The sequence below is a fragment of the Trachinotus anak genome, unplaced genomic scaffold (genome assembly GCF_046630095.1).
Source record: "Trachinotus anak isolate AG129_WGS33_773 ecotype Australia unplaced genomic scaffold, CSIRO_AGI_Tana_v1 ptg000003l, whole genome shotgun sequence".
NCBI classification, from domain to species: Eukaryota; Metazoa; Chordata; class Actinopteri; order Carangiformes; family Carangidae; genus Trachinotus; species Trachinotus anak.
In genome coordinates this window covers 12,564,014-12,584,191 of record NW_027273854.1, presented here as the reverse complement: position 1 = coordinate 12,584,191, position 20,178 = coordinate 12,564,014, and the positions used below count along the sequence as shown (strand labels likewise).

The 20,178-nt window shown below is 43.7% G+C and overlaps 2 protein-coding genes across 3 annotated transcripts; one reads left to right on the top strand and one right to left on the bottom strand.

Moving 5' to 3' along the window:
- The first annotated feature begins 297 nt into the window (after positions 1-297).
- LOC139618129 (large ribosomal subunit protein uL3-like) lies at positions 298-5,014 on the top strand. The gene is made up of 10 exons (XM_071473794.1): positions 298-396; positions 1,030-1,222; positions 1,419-1,587; positions 2,398-2,533; positions 3,189-3,375; positions 3,494-3,654; positions 3,786-3,887; positions 4,301-4,396; positions 4,556-4,675; positions 4,870-5,014. The coding sequence occupies exons 1-10, from the start codon at positions 331-333 to the stop codon at positions 4,927-4,929; spliced, it is 1,290 nt and encodes a 429-aa protein (XP_071329895.1). The 5' UTR covers positions 298-330; the 3' UTR covers positions 4,930-5,014.
- Positions 5,015-5,088: 74 nt separating this feature from the next.
- Positions 5,089-19,273, bottom strand: LOC139618122 (testis-expressed protein 2-like). 2 transcript variants are annotated; one of them, XM_071473782.1, is made up of 12 exons: positions 18,815-19,273; positions 12,460-13,800; positions 10,988-11,188; positions 10,311-10,590; positions 10,031-10,218; positions 9,286-9,486; positions 8,491-8,590; positions 7,889-8,021; positions 7,617-7,754; positions 6,179-6,388; positions 5,965-6,085; positions 5,089-5,848 (listed from the first exon to the last, which is right to left on the bottom strand). In XM_071473782.1, the coding sequence occupies exons 2-12, from the start codon at positions 13,666-13,668 to the stop codon at positions 5,702-5,704; spliced, it is 2,928 nt and encodes a 975-aa protein (XP_071329883.1). In that variant the 5' UTR covers positions 13,669-13,800; positions 18,815-19,273; the 3' UTR covers positions 5,089-5,701. The 2 variants fall into 2 exon arrangements, with proteins under 2 accessions (XP_071329883.1, XP_071329884.1); XM_071473783.1 differs by lacking the exon at positions 18,815-19,273 and adding an exon at positions 13,924-14,102.
- Between the last annotated feature and the right edge of the window lie 905 nt (positions 19,274-20,178).

Below are 20,178 nucleotides of genomic sequence, written 5' to 3'. Positions count from 1 at the left end.
TGTTTTAATATGTGAGTTTTTTTTATGTGGCTAATAAAGAAAATATCATTAACAAGACATGGTTGATAAAATCACACGGCCAAATCACACTGTACCGGCGTGTCAGCTCTAAAGCAGACCAGGTGGGCTCTTTTCTTCCTTTCTTGGTTATATGGTTCCCGTCCACTGGGCTTCCCCACCACCTCAGACCTCAGGCTTTCCCCTCTCTTCCCTCCTTCCTATCTTCTCCTGACAGAACTTGGCAGAGATTGGCTTGTTTGAAAGCAAATACGGCTCCTCAACCGGGCCAAACACCAAATTAGAGCTCTTACACTGTGTATCATCTTATGTATGACCCTTGCAACAGCACTGGTTCCTCTTTCTTTCTATCCCTCGACTGGACAGGGTGCGCACATGGTCAGTACGTGTTTTTGGTTCTTCTTTACTATAAAGGATGCATCATTGTTCAGTTTCACCTGTTTCCTATCTTTTACATGTGAGCATGTTTGCATGATTTACGAGTTTGCTGGACCCTCTGGGCTTATGAGGGTAGATGAAGTGTTATCTTGTAATGGCTGCCTTTTAGGAGACCATGTGAAATACTGAGATGGTGACTGCTTTTTTTATTCAACATCCTGTGCTCTGAGTTTTCTTTATTATTTGGGCTGGGATGGATTGCTTAATCAAATTGAATGTGGCATAGAAATCAATTCAGAAAGTACAAACACGTGGCCTGGACAGAAAGGCAACAGATCTAAAGATTATGGGATTTAACTGCATGATATTCAGTTGATGTCCTGTTACACTTTAGGAATCTGAATATGTGAAGAAAAATAGGAAAATAGATTAAACACAGTGTCTGCCAGTATTAGTGCCATTAAAGTGTACACATCTGGACACCATGCAACCTGTTACCTATTTCATCCCTGTGCCCTATGCCAAATAATAATCAGGGGGAGGTTCTTGTGGCATTATTGTAAAAATCACTGCAACACATCTGGGGTTGTGTGTGTTTCATATTAATAAGTAGTGGACTTTTGTCTTTTCTAGTCTCATCGCAAATTCCATGCACCCCGCCACGGGCACTTGGGGTTTCTTCCCCACAAGCGTAGCAAGAAACACAGGGGAAGGGTGCGTACATGGCCCAAAGACGATCCCAGCCAACCTGTCCACCTCACCGCCTTCCTGGGATACAAGGCTGGCATGACCCACGTCCTCAGGGAGGTGCACCGCACTGCCCTCAGTATGTACAGCTGGAGTTTATGCATCATGGATGCGTGGGAGGCTTGAGTGATTCTCACTGTTTGCTTGGTTTCTCTGCTGTATATTCTTGATGGACATGCATACATATCTCCGATTAAAACTTCTATGCTTGATTGAGTTTTACTGAAAACTGACAATATCTCAGCAGATGGATATTTTCCTTGTTCCTCCTACAGAGCAATCAAAGCGAGAGGAGGTGGAGGCAGTTACCATCATCGAAACCCCTCCTGTCATTGTGGTGGGAGTCGTGGGTTACATTCAGACTGTCCGTGGCTTGCGTTCCCTTAAAACCATCTTTGCCGAGCATCTCAGTGATGAGTGCAAGCGCAGATTCTACAAAAACTGGTGTGTGTCATTTTATATAGTTCCCCTGCTTATTCCATGTATAGCCAATTTGCTACACCCCTATTGCTTCACTGAAACACTGAAATTTAGTTTTCACTTATGAATTAACTGAACTTATGAAGTTATTAGGTTGAATCAACAGCTGTCCAGTAACACCTGTGGCTCAGGAGGTACAGTGGGTCATCCACTAAGTAGAAGCTCATGGTTTGATCCCTGGCTCCTCCAGCCTGCATGTTGAAGTGTCCTTGGGCAGATACTGAGCCCCACGTTGCCCCTGATGGCTGACCCATCAGTGTATGAGTTTGTATGGTCTTAGTGTGATGTATGAATGTGTGAGTGAATGGGTGAATGTGGAGATTATTGTAAAGTGTCTTGAGTGTTAAGTAAGACTAGAAAAGCGCTATATAACTGCAAGTGTATTCACCATTTAACACTGTCAGATGTGTAAGTCAGATTTGCTTTCCATTTCCATTTACTCAGTTTTAATAGACAGTTCTTTATTTGTATTTGGCACAAAGTACTGACAGCTGTGGTTGCTGCTGAATATAATGTTTCTGCAGAATGTTAATTTTGTGCTCAATGAACTCTCAGCAGGACAGTTATTTGACTGATCAGTTCAAAAGACTCCTAGTCAGGTGAACTTGCCATCTTTCTAAGTTGAAGTGATCTGACAATAAAAATTTCAATTTTAAGTTGAATTAATTTGAAATGAAGTTTAGCTGATTCTACTAAATTACTGCATGGTGTTTTACAGTGCACCAGGGTTTCCAATATCTAAATTTCAGTGTGTCTTTCTGTGTTGTGTTTCAGGTACAAGAGCAAGAAGAAGGCCTTCACCAAGTACAACAAGAAGTGGCAGGATGAGACAGGAAAGAAACAACTGGACAAGGATTTTGCTATGATGAAGAAATACTGTTCAGTCATCAGGGTTATTGTTCACTCCCAGGTAGGCCAGAATTTCTGAACACTGTGTTGTTTGGGGTGCCTAACTGAAAGAAATTGCCCCCCCCCCCCCCAAACCTCCACAAAGCATAATCCATCCTTTCAAAATGCAACTTGTGGTCTCTTATCACAACAGTTTCCACCTCTCCTTCTTTTGAAACGTTCCCTGCAAAAGGGCACAGGTTTCAGGCTTGGACTACATACAACGGAAAGAAAAGCTGCCACATCCCAAACCTCTTGCCTGCAGAGATCCAAATAACTCTGACCACGATGGGGAGCACTGGAGGGTGCTGTCTCAAATAGCAGTTTAAAAATAAATTTTAAGGCAGAACCTGGCTGCTTACCCAGGCTTTGCCAGGTGAAAACCTTTATGTTGGCAGCGAACAAAATGAAGATCGGCCAAGATCTCAACTCTTCACAGTGTTGCTAAGACCAGTCTTTCTCTGTGCAGTGGAGATCAGATCAAAGTGTACTTTTAAATGTCAGAACTGTGATAACTGCCTGATGGTATTACTGACAATTAAAACATGATCTGAATAATAAATCTAGTTATAAAAAGACTTGTAAATATAGTAAGTTCAGAGAAAGATATTCTCTGGTTTAGGATGAGCTTTTCTAAGCTTTTACAGGCTTTACAGGTGTTTCTCCTCCATTTCCAGATGCGACTACTGCCCATAAAGCAGAAAAAAGCCCACATAATGGAGGTGCAGCTAAATGGGGGTAGCATCTCGGACAAGGTGGACTGGGCAAAGGAACGTCTGGAGCAGGCTGTGCCTGTATCTGCTGTCTTCTACCAGGATGAGATGATTGATGTCATTGGCGTCAGCAAGGGTCATGGCTTCAAAGGTGGGAAACATGCTGCTGATTGTGGTAGTCTAAGGACTTGGGGAAATAAATGTACTCAGATTTATAACCATCATATCAACCTTTAAGCTCAGGCTGTTTTGCTTATTTGGGCTGATAGGTGTGACAAGCCGATGGCACACAAAGAAGCTCCCCAGAAAGACTCACAAGGGTCTGAGGAAGGTGGCCTGTATTGGAGCCTGGCATCCAGCCCGTGTGGGCTTCACTATCGCTCGTGCTGGTCAGAAGGGATTTAACCACCGCACTGAGATCAACAAGAAGGTTAGTGGATGGTTAAGAGAGAATATTAATTAATTATCATAAGCAACATTATTATTAGTACATGTAGGTAGGTTTACCAGAATTTTATATGTCCATGCTTGAGGCCCTTGTCTCCTCAATTGTGTCCACAGATCTACCGTATTGGTAGAGGTGTCCACATTCAGGATGGAAAGGTGATCCGGAACAATGCCTCCACTAACTACGACACCAGCCAGAAGACCATTACCCCCATGGTACTCTCATCTCTCTGTGACAAAACCATAGTGAAACAAATGGATTATCATATCCTCCAGTGTATGGGAATTCCAGTTACGCTTTCTATGAAACCCAAATCAATAATGTATCTATGACAATTCACACAACACGTTGTAACATTTGCATGTTGTTGTATTTGGTCTTTGTTATGCATAGAGAAGTATTATAACAGTCATAAGGCTTGCAGTTGCTTTAGCAATTTAGCATAAAAGTTGTTGTTGTGAACATCATGGTGCTTTCTGTAACCATTAGGTAATGGATAAAAGGTGTGGTTCTGGTACTGCTATGGGTTGCATAGAAAGTGATACATTTCTCCCTGAACAGGCTTCATTTACCCACCATTTTCTTTTTTATCCTCCATTGTCTTTTTCTCCGGTTATTGTCCCTGTAGGGAGGTTTCCCCCACTATGGTGAGGTGAATAATGACTTTGTCATGGTGAAAGGCTGTGTGGTCGGGGTTAAGAAACGCATCCTCACTCTCAGAAAGGTACAGTGCAATTATGCAAGTCTAATTTTAGATATCTGTTTTTGTACATTTGTAACTCTCTAAGTTGATTTGCTCACAAAGGAAAAAGCAAATCTCTTTGTACAGTGTTGAGAGGACATGTACAGTATATGTTCACTTTTGTGTGTGGTCCCTCCCAAGTCTTTGCTTGTGCACACATCTCGCAAGTCCAAGGAGACGATTGAGCTCAAGTTCATCGACACCACTTCCAAATTTGGTCACGGCCGCTTCCAGACTGCCCAGGAGAAGAGGGCATTTATGGTGAGCGTGAGAAAAGTTTGGTGTACACTCAAATCTTAATACCAGGAAGTGGGGAGAAGAATGGCTTGTGCATTTGCATTAGTAAAGCCAACATTTGCACAAAAAGTCTCTATTTTTCTTTTTTTCCCCCCAACGTTGACATAATCATAATCATTCTGCACTATATTAACCTCAGACTTCTGGTTCACCTGCAGGGGCCACTGAAGAAAGATGTCAAGAAGACACTGCCAGAGCCTCTGTGTGAAGATGCCTGAAAAAAAATTGCTATATTATCTTACAATAATTAAACTGAGTTTCAAATACACTGTGCCATTATTCCATGTAAAATAACTTAATGCAGCAGCTGCGTGTTTGTGTTTTAACTGCATCATCCACATATTTATATGCAGTGTACTTCCAGCAATTAACAAAGATTTAAAGTTTTGAACAGGTTTTATTGTTCAGTGAGAAATCCATGAGCATATTACAGTTACACTGTTCAGAAATTACATGCACCATGGCAGCTTGGTTGAATAGAACAGAAAGTACTTGTCAGGTTACCTCACATTTTTCACTCTCTAGTTTGTTCAACCTCATAACCCTTAACGGGATCAGCGGATAAGAAAATTGGTAGATGGATAGTTTCTTTTAAAACAGTAGCTGTCAACAACACCTTGATTTTGTGCAGTAAAGACATCCTGTTTGTCAGTCTTGGATCTTCTTCAGCAAGAGCATTAAGAAAAGTTCCCTTTTGGAAATCCAGTGGACAATTTGCTCCCACTGTTGATTAGGGTTTTAGGTACAGTTCAATATCTTCACAGTAGGGGGCACTGTAGCACCATTCTCACAGTCTAGAGGTCAATACCATGTTCAGTGTGCCCTCAGGAGGCATCTATCCCGCACAGGTTACAATGAACAACACTCAGGATGAGCACCAAGCCGGTACCCAGCTGCGGCAGCCTCAGAATCCATGAGAGATTCATGGCAATAGCTGCACAATGGCTACTTTGCATCAGGAAATGTCCCATCTGTAGCCTGAAGGGGGCACTACTCTGACATGTACTCCTGAGACTCCATGGAGGACTGCTGGGATGTGGATTGGATTGAGGAGTGGTGGGATGCAGGTGGATTTTCCAGGCCAGATGTCATCAGGGGCAGATATAGATCGTCCATATTGGGCATAACAAGCACTTTCTGTTGAACAGCAATGATTAAAAGTTAGGAAACTGTCTACCGTGTTTCACATATTCTTACATATACAAATAAAATGTGGATTAAAATATTCTGAACAGATTCACCAGTGGACTCACCTGGAACTCACACTGCAGTTTTTTCTCTATCCACTCAGTGACATGGGTGAAGGTGACCTCCCTCTCCCCGAGCATGGGACGCACATGAAGGTCTAACCTGGGAGGCACCCGGAAACTGTACCTGAGAGAGAAAGAGGATTAGTGAGGAAACATGCAGATAATCAAATCACCTCAAATTCATTTTGCATGTAATTTGTATATAAAATGACAGTACCATATCCTGTCAGTGGGAGGTGGTGGGATGTTGATGGCCAGAGTACCAGAGAGCTCCAGGACCTCTACACTGAGCATCAGAGGCATGTTGGACACCTCAGCTATCTTCTTTCTGATGTACTCATTCTCTGTGGCCTTCTGGAAGTATTTGGACTTAGCTATCTTGTCCACAAATCTCAGGATTTTCCTACTTGTGCTGCCACCAGTGTGCCTGAGTTAAAATAAGAAACATAAATAAAATAAGAACAATATAAATGTATTATACATACTTATGTACTGCAAACAACAAAATGAATGCTACTAGGTTGTTTGTTTGGTTGTTTTTTCCAACTTGCTAGTGTAGTAGACATTGGACTGGTCCAAGAATGTTGCTATTTCTAAAACAAAAAAAATCTAAAAAAATGTAGATATTAAATGTATGTTGATCGTCCACTTGTTTGCTCTTCATAGATCTGGACAAGACATAAGGAGTACCTTTGCAGTCCAGTGCACCAGCAGTTAGGTCAACTTCTTTAAATAAATTGAAACTTTCAAGCAGTTAGACACAATTAGTGATGAGTCAGGTCTTTTTCAGCACCTGTCAAAGGCTTAGCACCACTTCACGTCGTATGGAAATTGCCATATTTGCTACAAACTTTTGTTCTATACATGCAATTACTGTGAACATTCAAGTGTAGCTGCATTTTCTTGTAACCTTCCCTGAAATCTACATTAACATCTGACTTGTGTACAACAGTGACTCCCAAGAATCACAGAAAAGGTCTTGTCTTGTTTCTTTTCTCATTCATTCCTGTTGGCAACATGAAAAATGGCTGTTAAACTTGGCTCCGACAGGATTCAACACCAAGAGCATCTTAATATTTTAGATTTCACTAACATGTTTGCTTAATGAGCATCAGCAGTCTTCTTTTTCTGTCCTGTCTAATATCTGCCCATGGTGTACTCCATTTGTCGTTTAGCTTTCTGAATAAATCTTGCATGACTGAATCTTGCTAGTGTGATGACCACTCCTGTTTTGCTCAGCCTGACCTGTTTGCTTGCCCCTTTTCTCCTCCCTCTTTTCGGGAAGCAACCAAGCAGAGTGGAGGTCGTCAGCTAGAAGCGATTCACCTGGGCTGTGGGCTGGGCTTTAAAAGCTTGGCTGCTCAGTCTGTCTGTCTCTCTTTCCCATCAGCAACATTCCCCTTTGTTTGTTTCCCTTTTTTTTTTAATAAATTTTTTTTTTGAACTCAACATTTTCACCACAAGTAGAGCTATTAACCTTAATGATGGTGTATTCCAACAATTACTGTTAATCAGTTCATGCGAATAGCACCTGTTACACCTGCATTTCAAATGTCAAATGTCTACTGTCACTGCACCTCACTTTTACAGTGACCTATGACCCATAGTATATTTAATTTCTGTGGTATAAAACACCTATAAAGTTGTTAATTTACCCGTCGGCTGCTACCGCTGTGCTCTTATCTCCCACAGATCCCTGGAGCTCAGATGGAGGGATTTCCTCTTCATCAGACGAGCCTGCGCTGGATGACTCTTCATCACTGTCAGCCAGTATACACAGCCTGGGCTTTGAGCTGTAAAACACAGCAGTGGTATTGTACTTCTTAATCCAAACTACAAAGCTTAGAAAACATATTTCTAAGCATGTTCACCTTTGCCTCAACAAACCCTCTTTATCTGAGGATTATGAAAGTTTGATGGGCCTCACCCCACTTGCTGGGTCTCTGGAACACTGTGAGCCTCATCTTCTCCCTCTTTACCCAGCTTACACAGGTTCATCTTAGTCTCCAGGGTCATTTGAAGGCAGCCAGTGTACATCAACTCCATTTCCAGCCACAGGCCTTGGAGATGGAGGGAGGGAGTTAAGCAGAGTGAACAGCTTACAAGTAGCAAGTAATTCTTTGGATTTGCTTCAAGTTTGGTCTAAACCCTTAAACTTTGGTTTGGAGGCTGAGTCAACACCCTTTCTTGATCTGGTCTGGCACAGGGTTGTTGCAGAGGTAACATTAGACCAATAAAGGATAGCTTTGGTGTGTTATTGTTGGTTGAGCTTAGTTAAGGCTAAGAGGATTGCTAATCGCTTCAGCAGGAGACAATGAAAAGCTTTTAGGATGGGCACGACAAACTCTGTAATGAAATAAATGAGATCATGGCCTGAGCTGACTGCAGGAATGCGAGTTGAGAGAAAGATCTGGGTAGAGACTGATGGTTAACTTATTTGACCCTATAAAAGAAAAGTAATCGGCAAAGAGCAAATGCAAGTACAGGCAAATACAAACTAAATATTGACAACACATACACATACTGTACCTCTGCGGTCCAGTGTAGGTTTGGATGTGTTAAGGACCTGAGGTAGGCAGGAGCCCATGTCCAGATCAGCCAGAGTCAGCTCATTCATGAAGTATGGCAACTATAACGAGACAAACAGTCTTTTTAATTAGTAAACATGCTGCGTTTGTGTCAGACATGAAAAACGTTCTAAGTGGAATCTGTGTCAGACAAACAGAGAGACCTGCAGAGGTAGCTAATTACCTCAAACAAGAGCGAGCAATGAAAGCCTGCAGGAATGCAGGGTGTGTGTTTGTATGTTTGTGTTTGTGTGTGTGTGTGTGTGTGTGAGAGAAGGAGAGCGAAGCAAAAAGAGAGAGAGAGAGAGAGAGAGAGAGAGAGAGAGTGGAGCAAAAAGGATGGTGTGTGTCAAAGAGGAGAGCAGGAATGGGATGCTGTGGTGCCATCAGTGCTCCCCCACCTCCTGCCTTAGGAAACTGAGGGAGTGCATTATCAGCAGACTCTTTCTCTCTCTCTCTCTCTCACACACACACACACGCACAGCATTGATTGACCTTGTGCACACACTAGTGTTGATGCTGAGCTCAGATCATCGAGTGACACAGTTTGTAGAGATCTGACCCACAATACACTGTTTCCAGGTCATTACTCATAATGACCCTGATGATGCTGTTGATGATGGTGTGAATATGAAGATGAATGTGCAGATGAAAAGCACAATGAAGAGCATCAGTGAGACCAATCATTTTGTCAGCCAAGGACTTCAGCTCAGCAGCAAACCTTGAAAAATAAATCAGCATCCTTGTCCATCCTCACCTTGATCTTGCTGAGTTTCTTCTGGATCTTGTGCGCCACCTGATCGGTCCAGTACTTCTCCCGGAGAAAATCCCAGAAGATCCTTCCCACTAGGGAGTTCACCCAGGTGGGCTGGCCCTCTGCAGAGCATCCCCCTGCCCCTGAACCTGCACTAGACTCAGCTCCAGCTTGACCTCCGGAGTTGTGCTCTTCATTGTGAATCTGCAGGGAATTGCAGAGAAATATGTCACAGGGTAGAGAATACATTTGCAATTTTCACTGAGTCTCATGCTGATTCTGCATCTACCTCCTCTAAACATCAAGACAGACTCTGTGTGGGGCGGCGATTCCAAAACACCCAAACCAGGATTAGCAGCAGCAGAGTCTGTAATTCTGCAGATGCACCACACTCAGTTCCTATTAATATCCCTCCAGCTACCTGATACCTGATATTTCTGCACGTTGACATTTGGTCTAGTCAGCAACGATGTGTTTAGCTGAGCCAGCATCCTGTAAAAGGCTGATCAGAGCACAGAGCAGAACAGTAGCTAATATTGACCAGCTCTGATCAATGAGAGTGATGTAGAGGGTAAGTATGACAGAACCAGTGTTGTGATACCTGCTCCTGGTGGACAGGGCTTCTTTAATTGGAATCTGATACACCAAGGAGCGGGGTTAAAAGTTTACGTCACTTTACAGCCTCCACTGCCATGATGCTAGACACGATGCAAGATCTAAGGGCTAAATAAAAGTGTAGTTCATTGACCTTCTTGTGGGTCATGAGGCTACCCTTTTCACTGTGGCAGGGGCTCGGGGTGGGGTTGCAACTCTCTGAACCAATCAGTTGAGTCATGTAGGTGCTGTACTCCAACAGCGTTCTTGTTTTCATGGCTCCAGGCAAATCCTGCAGCTCCTCAGAGCTTTCTTTAACTGCATCACCACCAGATAGTGTTTCTGAGTGACAAGATAAAGACAGATATGTAGTGAATGGGCTGAAGGAGTTGGTAAATATAACCAATCAACATGAACCATTAACATCTTCCTACCTGTGCTCTCCTCGCCGCTCGCACTGCTCTTGGCTCCGGCCCTTGAGGCAGACAGGAAGTGCTGGAACCATTCCTCCTTCTCTCTTCCTGTGCGGCCAAACAGGTAGAGGCTGACAGGAAGCTCATGGTCCAGTAAGGTGAGTCTCTCTGTCCTTTCTTCCTCCTCCTGCCCTTCAACCAGACTCTCCTCCCCAACCTCCCCCTCAGCAAGGGTGATGCAGATGGGATACTTCTTGTTCCACACCCTCTTGCGAGCCAGACCAGGGGGCAACAAAGACACCTGGGGTAAAAATGAACAGAATGGAACAAGTCAGTCTCTTTATCTCTTTCTCTCTTTCCAAAAGAGACGCTGGCATGTGGAAATGTGTTGACAGTTAACTATTGCCAAAAAACTCCCCACATTGATTAGATTGTGTGTAGCTTTATTTTATTACCCTACTGGAAGCCACTGTCGCTGCCTCAGTGTGCGACTGGCATAGTGGAGGGGTCAAGTTTATTCAGAGCATCATCACCTCAGTCCTAATCCCTCTGGTCTTTCACCTCCGTGTTAGATGACAAAGTGGGTGAGGAGAGATGAGAGTGAGGAGTTCAGGCAAGAGGTCACCTTGCTTCTCTCTCTTTATTCCCCTGAGGTGGGCATGCCTGCTCTGTTTGGGATGCTGCAATGACACACTGACCTTACAATTAGTCAGCTGATAAGTGCGTGAACGCAAAAACGTGGCCTCGCAGGGTGTCTCGTCGAACGCCGCCCACCGAGGGATGTTGGCACACGGGTGTGCCAGGCGCAGCCGTCCGCCCTCAAGTGTGACATAGACTGAGTGTGTGGTGGAGGGGTGGAAAGTCTCAGGGTCGTAGCTGTGCGTCTCATTCATCCAGCCCTGGAGGAAAATTACGAAAGCAGCAACGCAGTCAGTCATAAATCACCTCACATTTCCCTTTTTAAGAAGTGAACAATCTTGACAGCTGTACTGTGGCTATATTTATGTGCATTTAACTAAGTGTTAATATCAAGCAGAAAATATGTCAGCAAAGTCTCTACTCAGGCAAATGAAATTCACAGTGAGTGGTGCAAACTGTGACAATACAGCTCAGCAGGAGGGGTAACATGAGCCATGGCACAATACATCTGTCTCATTTAACACTGTGGACGTGTCTTTGAAATCGCTTACAGCCTCATGGTAGAAACTCCTCTGTCGCCATAAGCTTCACCTTATTTGAACCGGCCTACTCTGCCTTAATCGGGGCAAACAGCACAGCAGAGCTGTCAAGAAGTGCTTTGTGAAGGCTATTATCAATATAACCTCTCTTTAAATGCTGAACCCGCTGTTCCTAAGGCTGGCTTTTCATACAGTGATCACCTTAAAACTAATCCAGGCAGCACTGGTAGCAAAGTGCCATCCAGTGCTTCACATGGCCGCTGTTTGCTGTTTTGATCCTTCGCCCAGCAGAACAAACACTGGAGTTTGAAGCTCATTTGCATGTAGCCAAATCAGTCACAGGAAAACAGAAAGAACTTGCTGTTGGAGCAGCATATCAAAGAACAAGGCTAAAAGGCTACAGCCATGTCAGCCACTGAGCCTTAGTGGTGCTTTGACCTAAATGTTAACATGCGTGCTAACATTTGCTAATCAGCACTAAAGTATAGCTGAGGGTGACAGTAATGGCATTATTTTGCAGGTATTTTGAAAAGTCAAATGACCCTCAAAGTTATTACAATTTATTCTGAGGGGACATGAATGTTTGTACTAATTTCATGGCAATGTATCTAATAGTTGCTGAGGCATTTTACTAAAACTCATTTTTTGAATTTGGATTTCAATAAAACTGTAAAACATGATTAATTAATGCTGAGCTTTGGTGAAATTAGCTTAGTGCAGCAGGTATAGCCATCTGTGAGTTCACTAGCTTGAAGGGCTTGAATGTTGAAGAGAGAAAACAAAACACATGTTCACACACACTAAAAGTCAGCCTAAAATAATCCTCCATACTATTTCCAGTCCAGTGGTTTATCCAAATCAGTGCCTGGTGTGTTGCTATCTGCTACACATGCATGAGTACTACACTGCACAGACAAGTTTGGGTAAAAGTAGAGAGACACACATAGTTGTTCGTCAGTTCGTTTATATACTATATTTTATCAATTTATTACCTCTAGGATTTCTGGATCTGTGAGCATTTCATCCCGCGGATGCATGTCGGACTTGAACTGAGAGCCTTTGTTGCCTCTGGCATTTGAGCGTCGTGGGGCAAACATGAACATGACCACCAGGCCCAGCATAAAACCACATGCAACCCCCACAGATAGACCCGTCAGATAGGAGGGGAGGGGCAGCACAAAAAACCCATAAGCTAGAAGACCCACAGGGAAAAGCCAGTGAATAGGCAGTGATGAACCTGGGACTATGCCTTGAGACTGGGTGCAAGTTTTGTGATGTGTCCCTCTAGATCCATTCTGGAGCTCCACCACCTGAATCATATCTCCATAAGTGTGAATTTCGTAATGGCTGTCTCTGCTGTGGGTGTGGTGTTCTGGTGAGACAGAGGATTTCATTAATGAACCCTTTTGGAGCCTTCTCAGAGGAGTGTCAAACACACCTCTGTGCTCACTGTCAGTCCTCCTCCAGCACTTAAACTCGGCATCTTCACCACTCCCCTCTCTTCCACAGCTCCCCTGGGAGGCTGGTGAGTCTCCAGCACCAGAAGCCCTCCCCTGCTTGGGGCTGCCAGAGCTTTCATCTCCCATGATCTTACTCAGCATGCTCAGAGGATCCTGCATGGCCTCTGAGAACTTCCTCCGTGTGTCCTCCAGCTCAGCGATCAGTGAGCTGCCGCGAGGTTCCGTGGGAGACATGCTGCCTGTGGAAGGAGGTGACGCCCATTCGTCATTCTCTTTCAGTCCTCCTGCTTCAGGCCTTGCCTCTGGGATCTTTGGCTGGGTAAGCTGCTTCCAGGGATGCAAATGCAGCTTTGAGTCAGACTTGGAGAGATTGACCTCTGGCTCAACCCGGCGGGAGATCTCTGTGCTCAGGGACTTGACGAGGCTGAGGAGAGGTTTGCCTCTTAGAGAGCTGCTCTCCCTAGGCTCCAGGTCCGTGGAGGAGGATTTGACCAAGTTGGTGGTGACAAGCAGACCTGCTGATGATGCTGACAGGTCAGCCAAAGAGCCTGGGGAGGAGGGCGAGTGAGGCAGGAAGGGGGCCTGGGAACGGTGGCCTTGGCTCAGGTCCAAATCGATTCCCAGACAGAGGTCAGGCCGGCTCTCTCTAGTTTGTGGTTTGTCCTTGGAAAAGGCCACGGTGGGACCCTCATCGTGGCACTCCAGGCTGAAGATGAGTTTGCTCTCCTCCATGCTGGCCATCAACCACGAGTTACGATGAGAATGCAGTCAACCAAAAGGAGTAGCTGACATGGAGCGTGGTGCTAACACTGGGAGTCTGTAACTGCATGTAGACTTGTGAGATCCTCCTTGGATATCTTATCATGTTGTATGCTGGAAATGTGAAGGGAAAAAGGAAAATATATATTAAAATTAACAGCTTCAACAAATATTTATCAATACTTCTTTTAATAACAGCATGAAATTTAACATTAAACCTCTGTTCTATTTATTCACCTGCTGATCTTCCTTCCTCTCTGTTTTTTCTGTCACTTTTCCAATTTTCTTTCTCCTTTCACGTTGAGACCTTCCTTTTCTAATCTCCTCTGCATTCTCTCCTGTCGTTTTTACTGTTCCTCCTCAGGCATTTGTGTTTCATTCTGTGTGCGCTGTCAGTTCACATGCAGTCTGAATTTGAGGTAAGGTAGGGCAGGACGAGTGCTTTGTTTCTGGAATAATCTAAGAAGTCACTGGCCCAGAGAGTCACAGTTAATCCCATATTAGATGCAGTGATCCATCAGCCATCTTGCATTAGGCTTCTCGTGCCAATTTTGGCATTAATCTTAATCTAAGGAGCCGTGAAGATGCTCAGTAGAACAACAGCTTTCGTTTCTTGTAATTTTAAATATTTGTGCAGTTTTCTTGCCACCTTACTTGCAGGCGATGAAGATTGTTTCCATCCCCTGCTAAAATTCACCAAGATGGTTAAGGAATTCAAAAAAGCAACTCTTCAGTCACAAGCTTACTCCTCTGCACTCATGGCTACCTGAGGTTTGAGTGCAGTGAAACAAAATGTATCTGTGGTAGCATCTGTTTGTGCGGTTGGATAACAGTGAACACATGCTGCTGTTCCTTGTATGTAGCACATCTGATATGAAGACAAACAAAAGCACAAACACTTAAACAAGCACTAAATATGAAAAAAATACAAAATACATGCACCCTTGCTTCAATTATATATACACAGACAATTGTACAGTAAGTCCAGCTGTCTACATTCAGATCAAAAATAGTGGGGCAGTGCCTTTGTGCCACATGCCATATGCCAGTTTGAGAAAACAAGCGGTCATAATATTATCTGGAATGTTTACATCCCAGTCTGAAAGGCACCACCCGACAGAAGAGAGGGAAGGGAATCAGGAGATGGGTGATTTCAACCACCACACTGCCAGGGCACTGGAAATATTGCCTGTGTGTTGATGAGAACAAAACCCTTTACATGATGGAAAGAAGTCCACACAAGTCACTGTACAATGCTGCTCTGCTCTCCTGTCTGGTGAGACTTGACGAATCTCACTCCATGTTCTCAAGAGGAAGCAGACAGACTCTTGATTCTGCATGTGTCAGATGCATGTGTCAAGAAGGGTTGCAAGAAGGCCACTATTGGTAACGTAGACACTGACATTATTGTCCTGGCCGTGGCCATGTTTAGGAACGTCGAGCCAGAGGAAATGTGGATTGCTCTTCGTGGACGCACCAGCGTCAGATACATTGGGCTTCATGTAGTGGCTGCAGCAGAGTCTTCAATGAGCTCATGGAGACGCAGTGGAGGTGAATGAAGCTAGCAAATAGCTCTTCACTCAGAAATCTAGAGCTCTGAGGAGCATCCCATTCACAAAGACTGTGTGAGAGAAACACATTAAGCAAGCCAACTATCAGGCCAATGTGTGGAGCAAAGCTTTAGTACATGACCCTAAGTTGCCCTTCTGACTGGGGCTGGGTGAAGAAAGCAACGAGGTGGCAGCCACTGTGGACCACCCTTCCAGAAGCCTCACAGAGCTTCTACGTACGTATCCACTGTGGCTGCAAGACAGGGTGTACTATGCACAGCAAGTGCAAAAAAGCACTGATTAACCTCAGCATTAACAAAATGCCAAACTAACAGCGGCACTGAAGAGGTGTGCTCACCTGCTAAATATCACTGACACAGACAAAAAACAGCCACTTTGTTCACTGCTGCTATAATTATTGACAAAATTGCATTTTTATTCTCACAAAGATGCTTATTTGCTGCCAGCTCCCTCGGCCGGTAAAAAAATTCTGCCTAGAGCACCAACCTGGGGAGCTCTTGACCCCTCCAAATATGACTATTTATTTATGTCCAAGTGTAAATTTAAGCACCAGTAGGAAGCAGGCCTGCGTCATTGGCCAGGAATCCTCTTGAATTTCAGGAAATTTGGCAAATACCAGATGTGATGGGAATGGCATAAAAGCCACACTGATGACCAAGTCAAAAATATAATTGAAAAATATAATTGAGCTACGCTGCAGCGATGGTGGAAGTTATCAAAAAAGGTGAAGCAGTTTGATTCACCCAAGGTTTCCTGTGTGCTGCTTCTGCAACAAGTCAGCTGTCTCCGAGGCGCTCCATGAGGCATCGACAAAACAGTTCGATTTTAATGTTAGAAATACTGCCCTGGAAATAAAAGACAAGTTGCTTGCCAAACTTGCACCTGGAGACTCGATGGCGCCCGAGGCAAAACATCACTGAAACTGCCTCCGGATGCTTTGTAACAAAGCAAGACAGGCTGTATCAAAGGATAAGCATGAGGAATGAGCATGAGTGGCTTTGCTTTTGCAGAGTTTTTAGCCTTTATGGTGATGATTGTGTCCGTGCATTTGAACTGGAAGACTGGTGACCTGTACAAAGTCCAACTTTAACAGCCAGGTGTGAGGTGTGAGGCATCAGATCCACACAACCAGACTGAAGAACAGGCTTCTCTCTGTGCTTCCCAACTTAAGGGCAGATTCCCAGTGGAAAGACACACTTCTGACATTTCAGGACAATATCAGAGAAGCTCTCAAGAAGGCCTGTGACCACAACAGTGATGACCCTCACCACTGTCCATTGCGCCTTCCAAAGCATAACAATTAGACTCTCCTTTGGGAAATCAGAGCTTTTGAGAGCGTACGGATCTATAACATGCTGTTCGCAGCTTGTTTACAAGTGATAACCACTGATGCGTAATGGAAGGCATGTTGCGCAGTCCAATTCACAGATAGTCAACAGCTACGGTCCAGACTCCAGAGTGGATTAACTGTAATCCTCCATATTAAAGAGGCTTTTACGACAGCAAATTAAGACACTTGGGACATGAATTAGATCTGATGAATGGGCAATCAGTGTGTTTCAATTTCAGATACATTTTTAGATTGCCTTGTGCCACCTGTCAGACACACGCAGACATAGTGCAGTGTCACCTGTAGTCACAAGCTGCCTTTATGAGCAGAAGTGTTTTTTGTATCTAAACCTTGTTGACTATGGCAGCCCACCCTCAACAATTAGATGGTGTTGAAACATCCAGAAAAATGTTAGGGATTAATTAATCCCTGATTTTATTTTTTGTGTTTGTTTTTTTCTTGTCGTCAGAACAAATGCTGCAGCCAGATTCCTTCACATTAGAGCACAAAACAGAAAAAAATGGTCCTGCCATTTAGTGCCTGCATTCTTACATAAAATCAGCGACACAAAAAGTGACAGTCTTAAGACATTTGAGCAGTGACTGACCATTGTCCTGAATATTATAAATTCTAGCCTTGACCAGGATGAACCCAATTTTCAAGGCTACAAATAGTCATTTGTCACCATGTTGCTGACATAATTTAAACTGGCTCAAACCGTATCTCTCCACTTCTCTGCACACTGTTCATAAGAAGAGAAATTAATTTTTAGCACCAACCTGCTGGGCTGTTTGTCAAATCTAATTAACCAAAAGTGCCGCTCCGCCAGTGCTAAACCTGCTCCAGACAGCTCTAATCAATTTCTACTTCAGAGTCAATTTGGATCAGATCGTGCTGACACGCAGAGGAAAACCTTTGCTGCTCAGAGGAATCATCAGCAGGGATTTGGCAGCTTTCCAGTCAGGCCAGTGCATGAATTTCTGCAGAAGTAAGGAAGGAAATAAGTGCAACCACCAGAGGACTGGCACAGGATTTCAAGGGGAAAAGTTTGGAAGTTTTTTTGTTTGTCCATGGAACGTGGAAAGTAAAGCAGATATTGTCATTCTGTATTTGGCAATAAAATCATTTTTAAATGTCGTCAAACATTTACAACTGAGATGTACCATGCCCGGTTCTGTAACAAACACCTTTTTTTATGAAATGATTCATCTCTTATCAAAAGAATAGTATTCTATCCACCAACTAACTGATTAATCAGCTAAATGTTTCAGGTATCTTTTCAACACAACTACAGTGGCTCACTGTATTAGTAAGGTGCATAAGTAAAAGGCTTGACTGTTACATGAAATAGTAATTTGTGTGTTGATACAATCAGACAGAAGGCCTTTCAGTATGGAGGGAAAAAGCTGATTTAGGTAAATTGCATTAGAGGCCTATTTAAACTAAAGGTTAGTATGCCTCATTACAAACAGGACAGGTAGATTCAAGAGTCTATTAGTGAGTGGTAGATCTCTTAAAGTGGATTAAAATGGAGAGGGAGAAATGATGTGACCAGCTGAAAACCCCCATTTTTAATCCCGGCGTCAGCATGGGATTGAGTCCTGCCAAAAAAATCATCATGTTTTTACCACTGTCCTCCCCTTGGCCTTTCTATCCTGGCTTAACAAGGACAATGGGGTAAAAAGGGAACAGAATATTCTTTTTTTTTTTTTTTCCTAAGATGTACTTCATTCAAAACCCAAGGGTAATGCTGTATGAGGTCGGTGGAGGACTGTCTGTGGCAGGCCTGGCATCTTTTTTTTTTTTTTTTTTTTTTTTGACATGGCATTCCTGTGCTTCATCCTGTCCTCAAACTACCACTTGAGCCGGACTGACACATTTGGCTCTGGGCTGTGTGTTTGTCTGGTATCACATGGCGAGTGTTAGTGAAGCTGCACTTTATCTCATTAGGAAAACCATTAAGACAATATATCCTTTGCTAAAAGAGGTTGATTGGCTCTTTATGGATAATGCACGGTCAACTTTCTTTCCCCCCTTACGAGGTAGTGCAGTTTCAACAGAAGCTAAATTCAACACTACATTGTCAGTCTGCTCTCCCTCCGTCTTCACCTGTAGACAATTTCGCAAGTCCCGTGTTAGAAATTGAAAGCAGCTGTCCCGCTGCTTGGGTTGAGGCACTTTATAATAAGCAGGTATTTGCCGCAGTCGGTGAAACGAAAGCACTCACATGAATCTGCCGTGTCCGACCGGCTGCTCCTCAGAGATCAGCGGCAGGGGCTGGGAGAGGTCCACAGCAAATGAGGCATCGGTTTGTGCAGAAATGCGCCCCGGGCTGCAGTGGTCCGTCTGGATGCTGCAGAGCGCGGTGTGCTGCACACGGAAATGCGCACCACCCACCGACCGCAGACGACAAATAGCTATTCAGCCAACTTTACTCCGATAGTTTCCTGTCGCCGTTTTTTTTTTTTTTTTTTTTTTTAACAAAAAAAAAAAAAAAAAAAAAAAATCCTTACTCAAATAAGCAGTTTGTCTTTAAGGTGAAGGCGTCAGAGATGTTGGCGCCGCTTGGACATCGCTCCTTCCTTCCGCTCCAGGAGGCGTCAACCCAATGCAGAATAATGTGATTATTGGAGTCCTGGCTGCAGACTCAACCAACCTCTAATCCAGATTAGGTTTGACGGGCCGACAGTGGACAGAGCGACGACTCCTCTCTGATCCAAACACACACTGAGCTCAACTCTCCCCCCGCTGACACCGCAGTCCTGTACGCAGACTTATGTAATTGCGCGACCTGGAAAATTTACGCCCAGAGTTACTGCTCAAAAGCCTCTTATTTAAAAGTCAGAATCCCTTTTACTTTATCTTTATTATTAGTATTAATTCTGGGCAAGTGCCCACGCAGTCATCAGATTAAATTTACATTCAGCGTCTACTTATCTCTTATCTCTCTACATGCTGTGAGCTATCTCATCAACTAAGACTTCATTCTGTTTAAATAGGGGGCATTTCTTTGATCTTGATCATCAAGTTTTATATAAGACTGAAATGAGTAAATGCAGTGAGAGAAAGAGAGCAGCCTGAATGTAAACACTGTCAGGGAGATAACAGCCTGACTTTCTGTGGCCTGACATTTGTCTGCAGGATGCGCTTCCTCATCTTATGAACACTTTTATACACTTGGATTCCCAGTAGCATAAAATGTTGCTGCAAGGCTTTGTGGTGAAAGGCATGAGAGACTGATGTTGCAGGGATGCTGCTGTGATCCAGTTTTTCCTCTGTTAATATCTTAATATGGAGCCTTTAGACACTGATAATGTCTAAATGTCAGTCCAACTCATAAAGAATAACTGGTGTGTTTGCTGCCACCTGTTGGCCAAACTACAGAGGAGGACTCACTCTTGAAGAGCAGCTGGGAGACTTTTTACTTTCTATTGATGACTGTGATTGATCTTGGTAGGCTTTTCAGTCTCTCTAAAGTCCTATGAAGCCTCCTTAAAAAGCCTAGATAAAAGACTGAATTTAGTCTGAAATACTTCAAACATTATGCCACCTCAGATTAAAAAAAAAAAAAAAACTATGCTGGAAGGATTC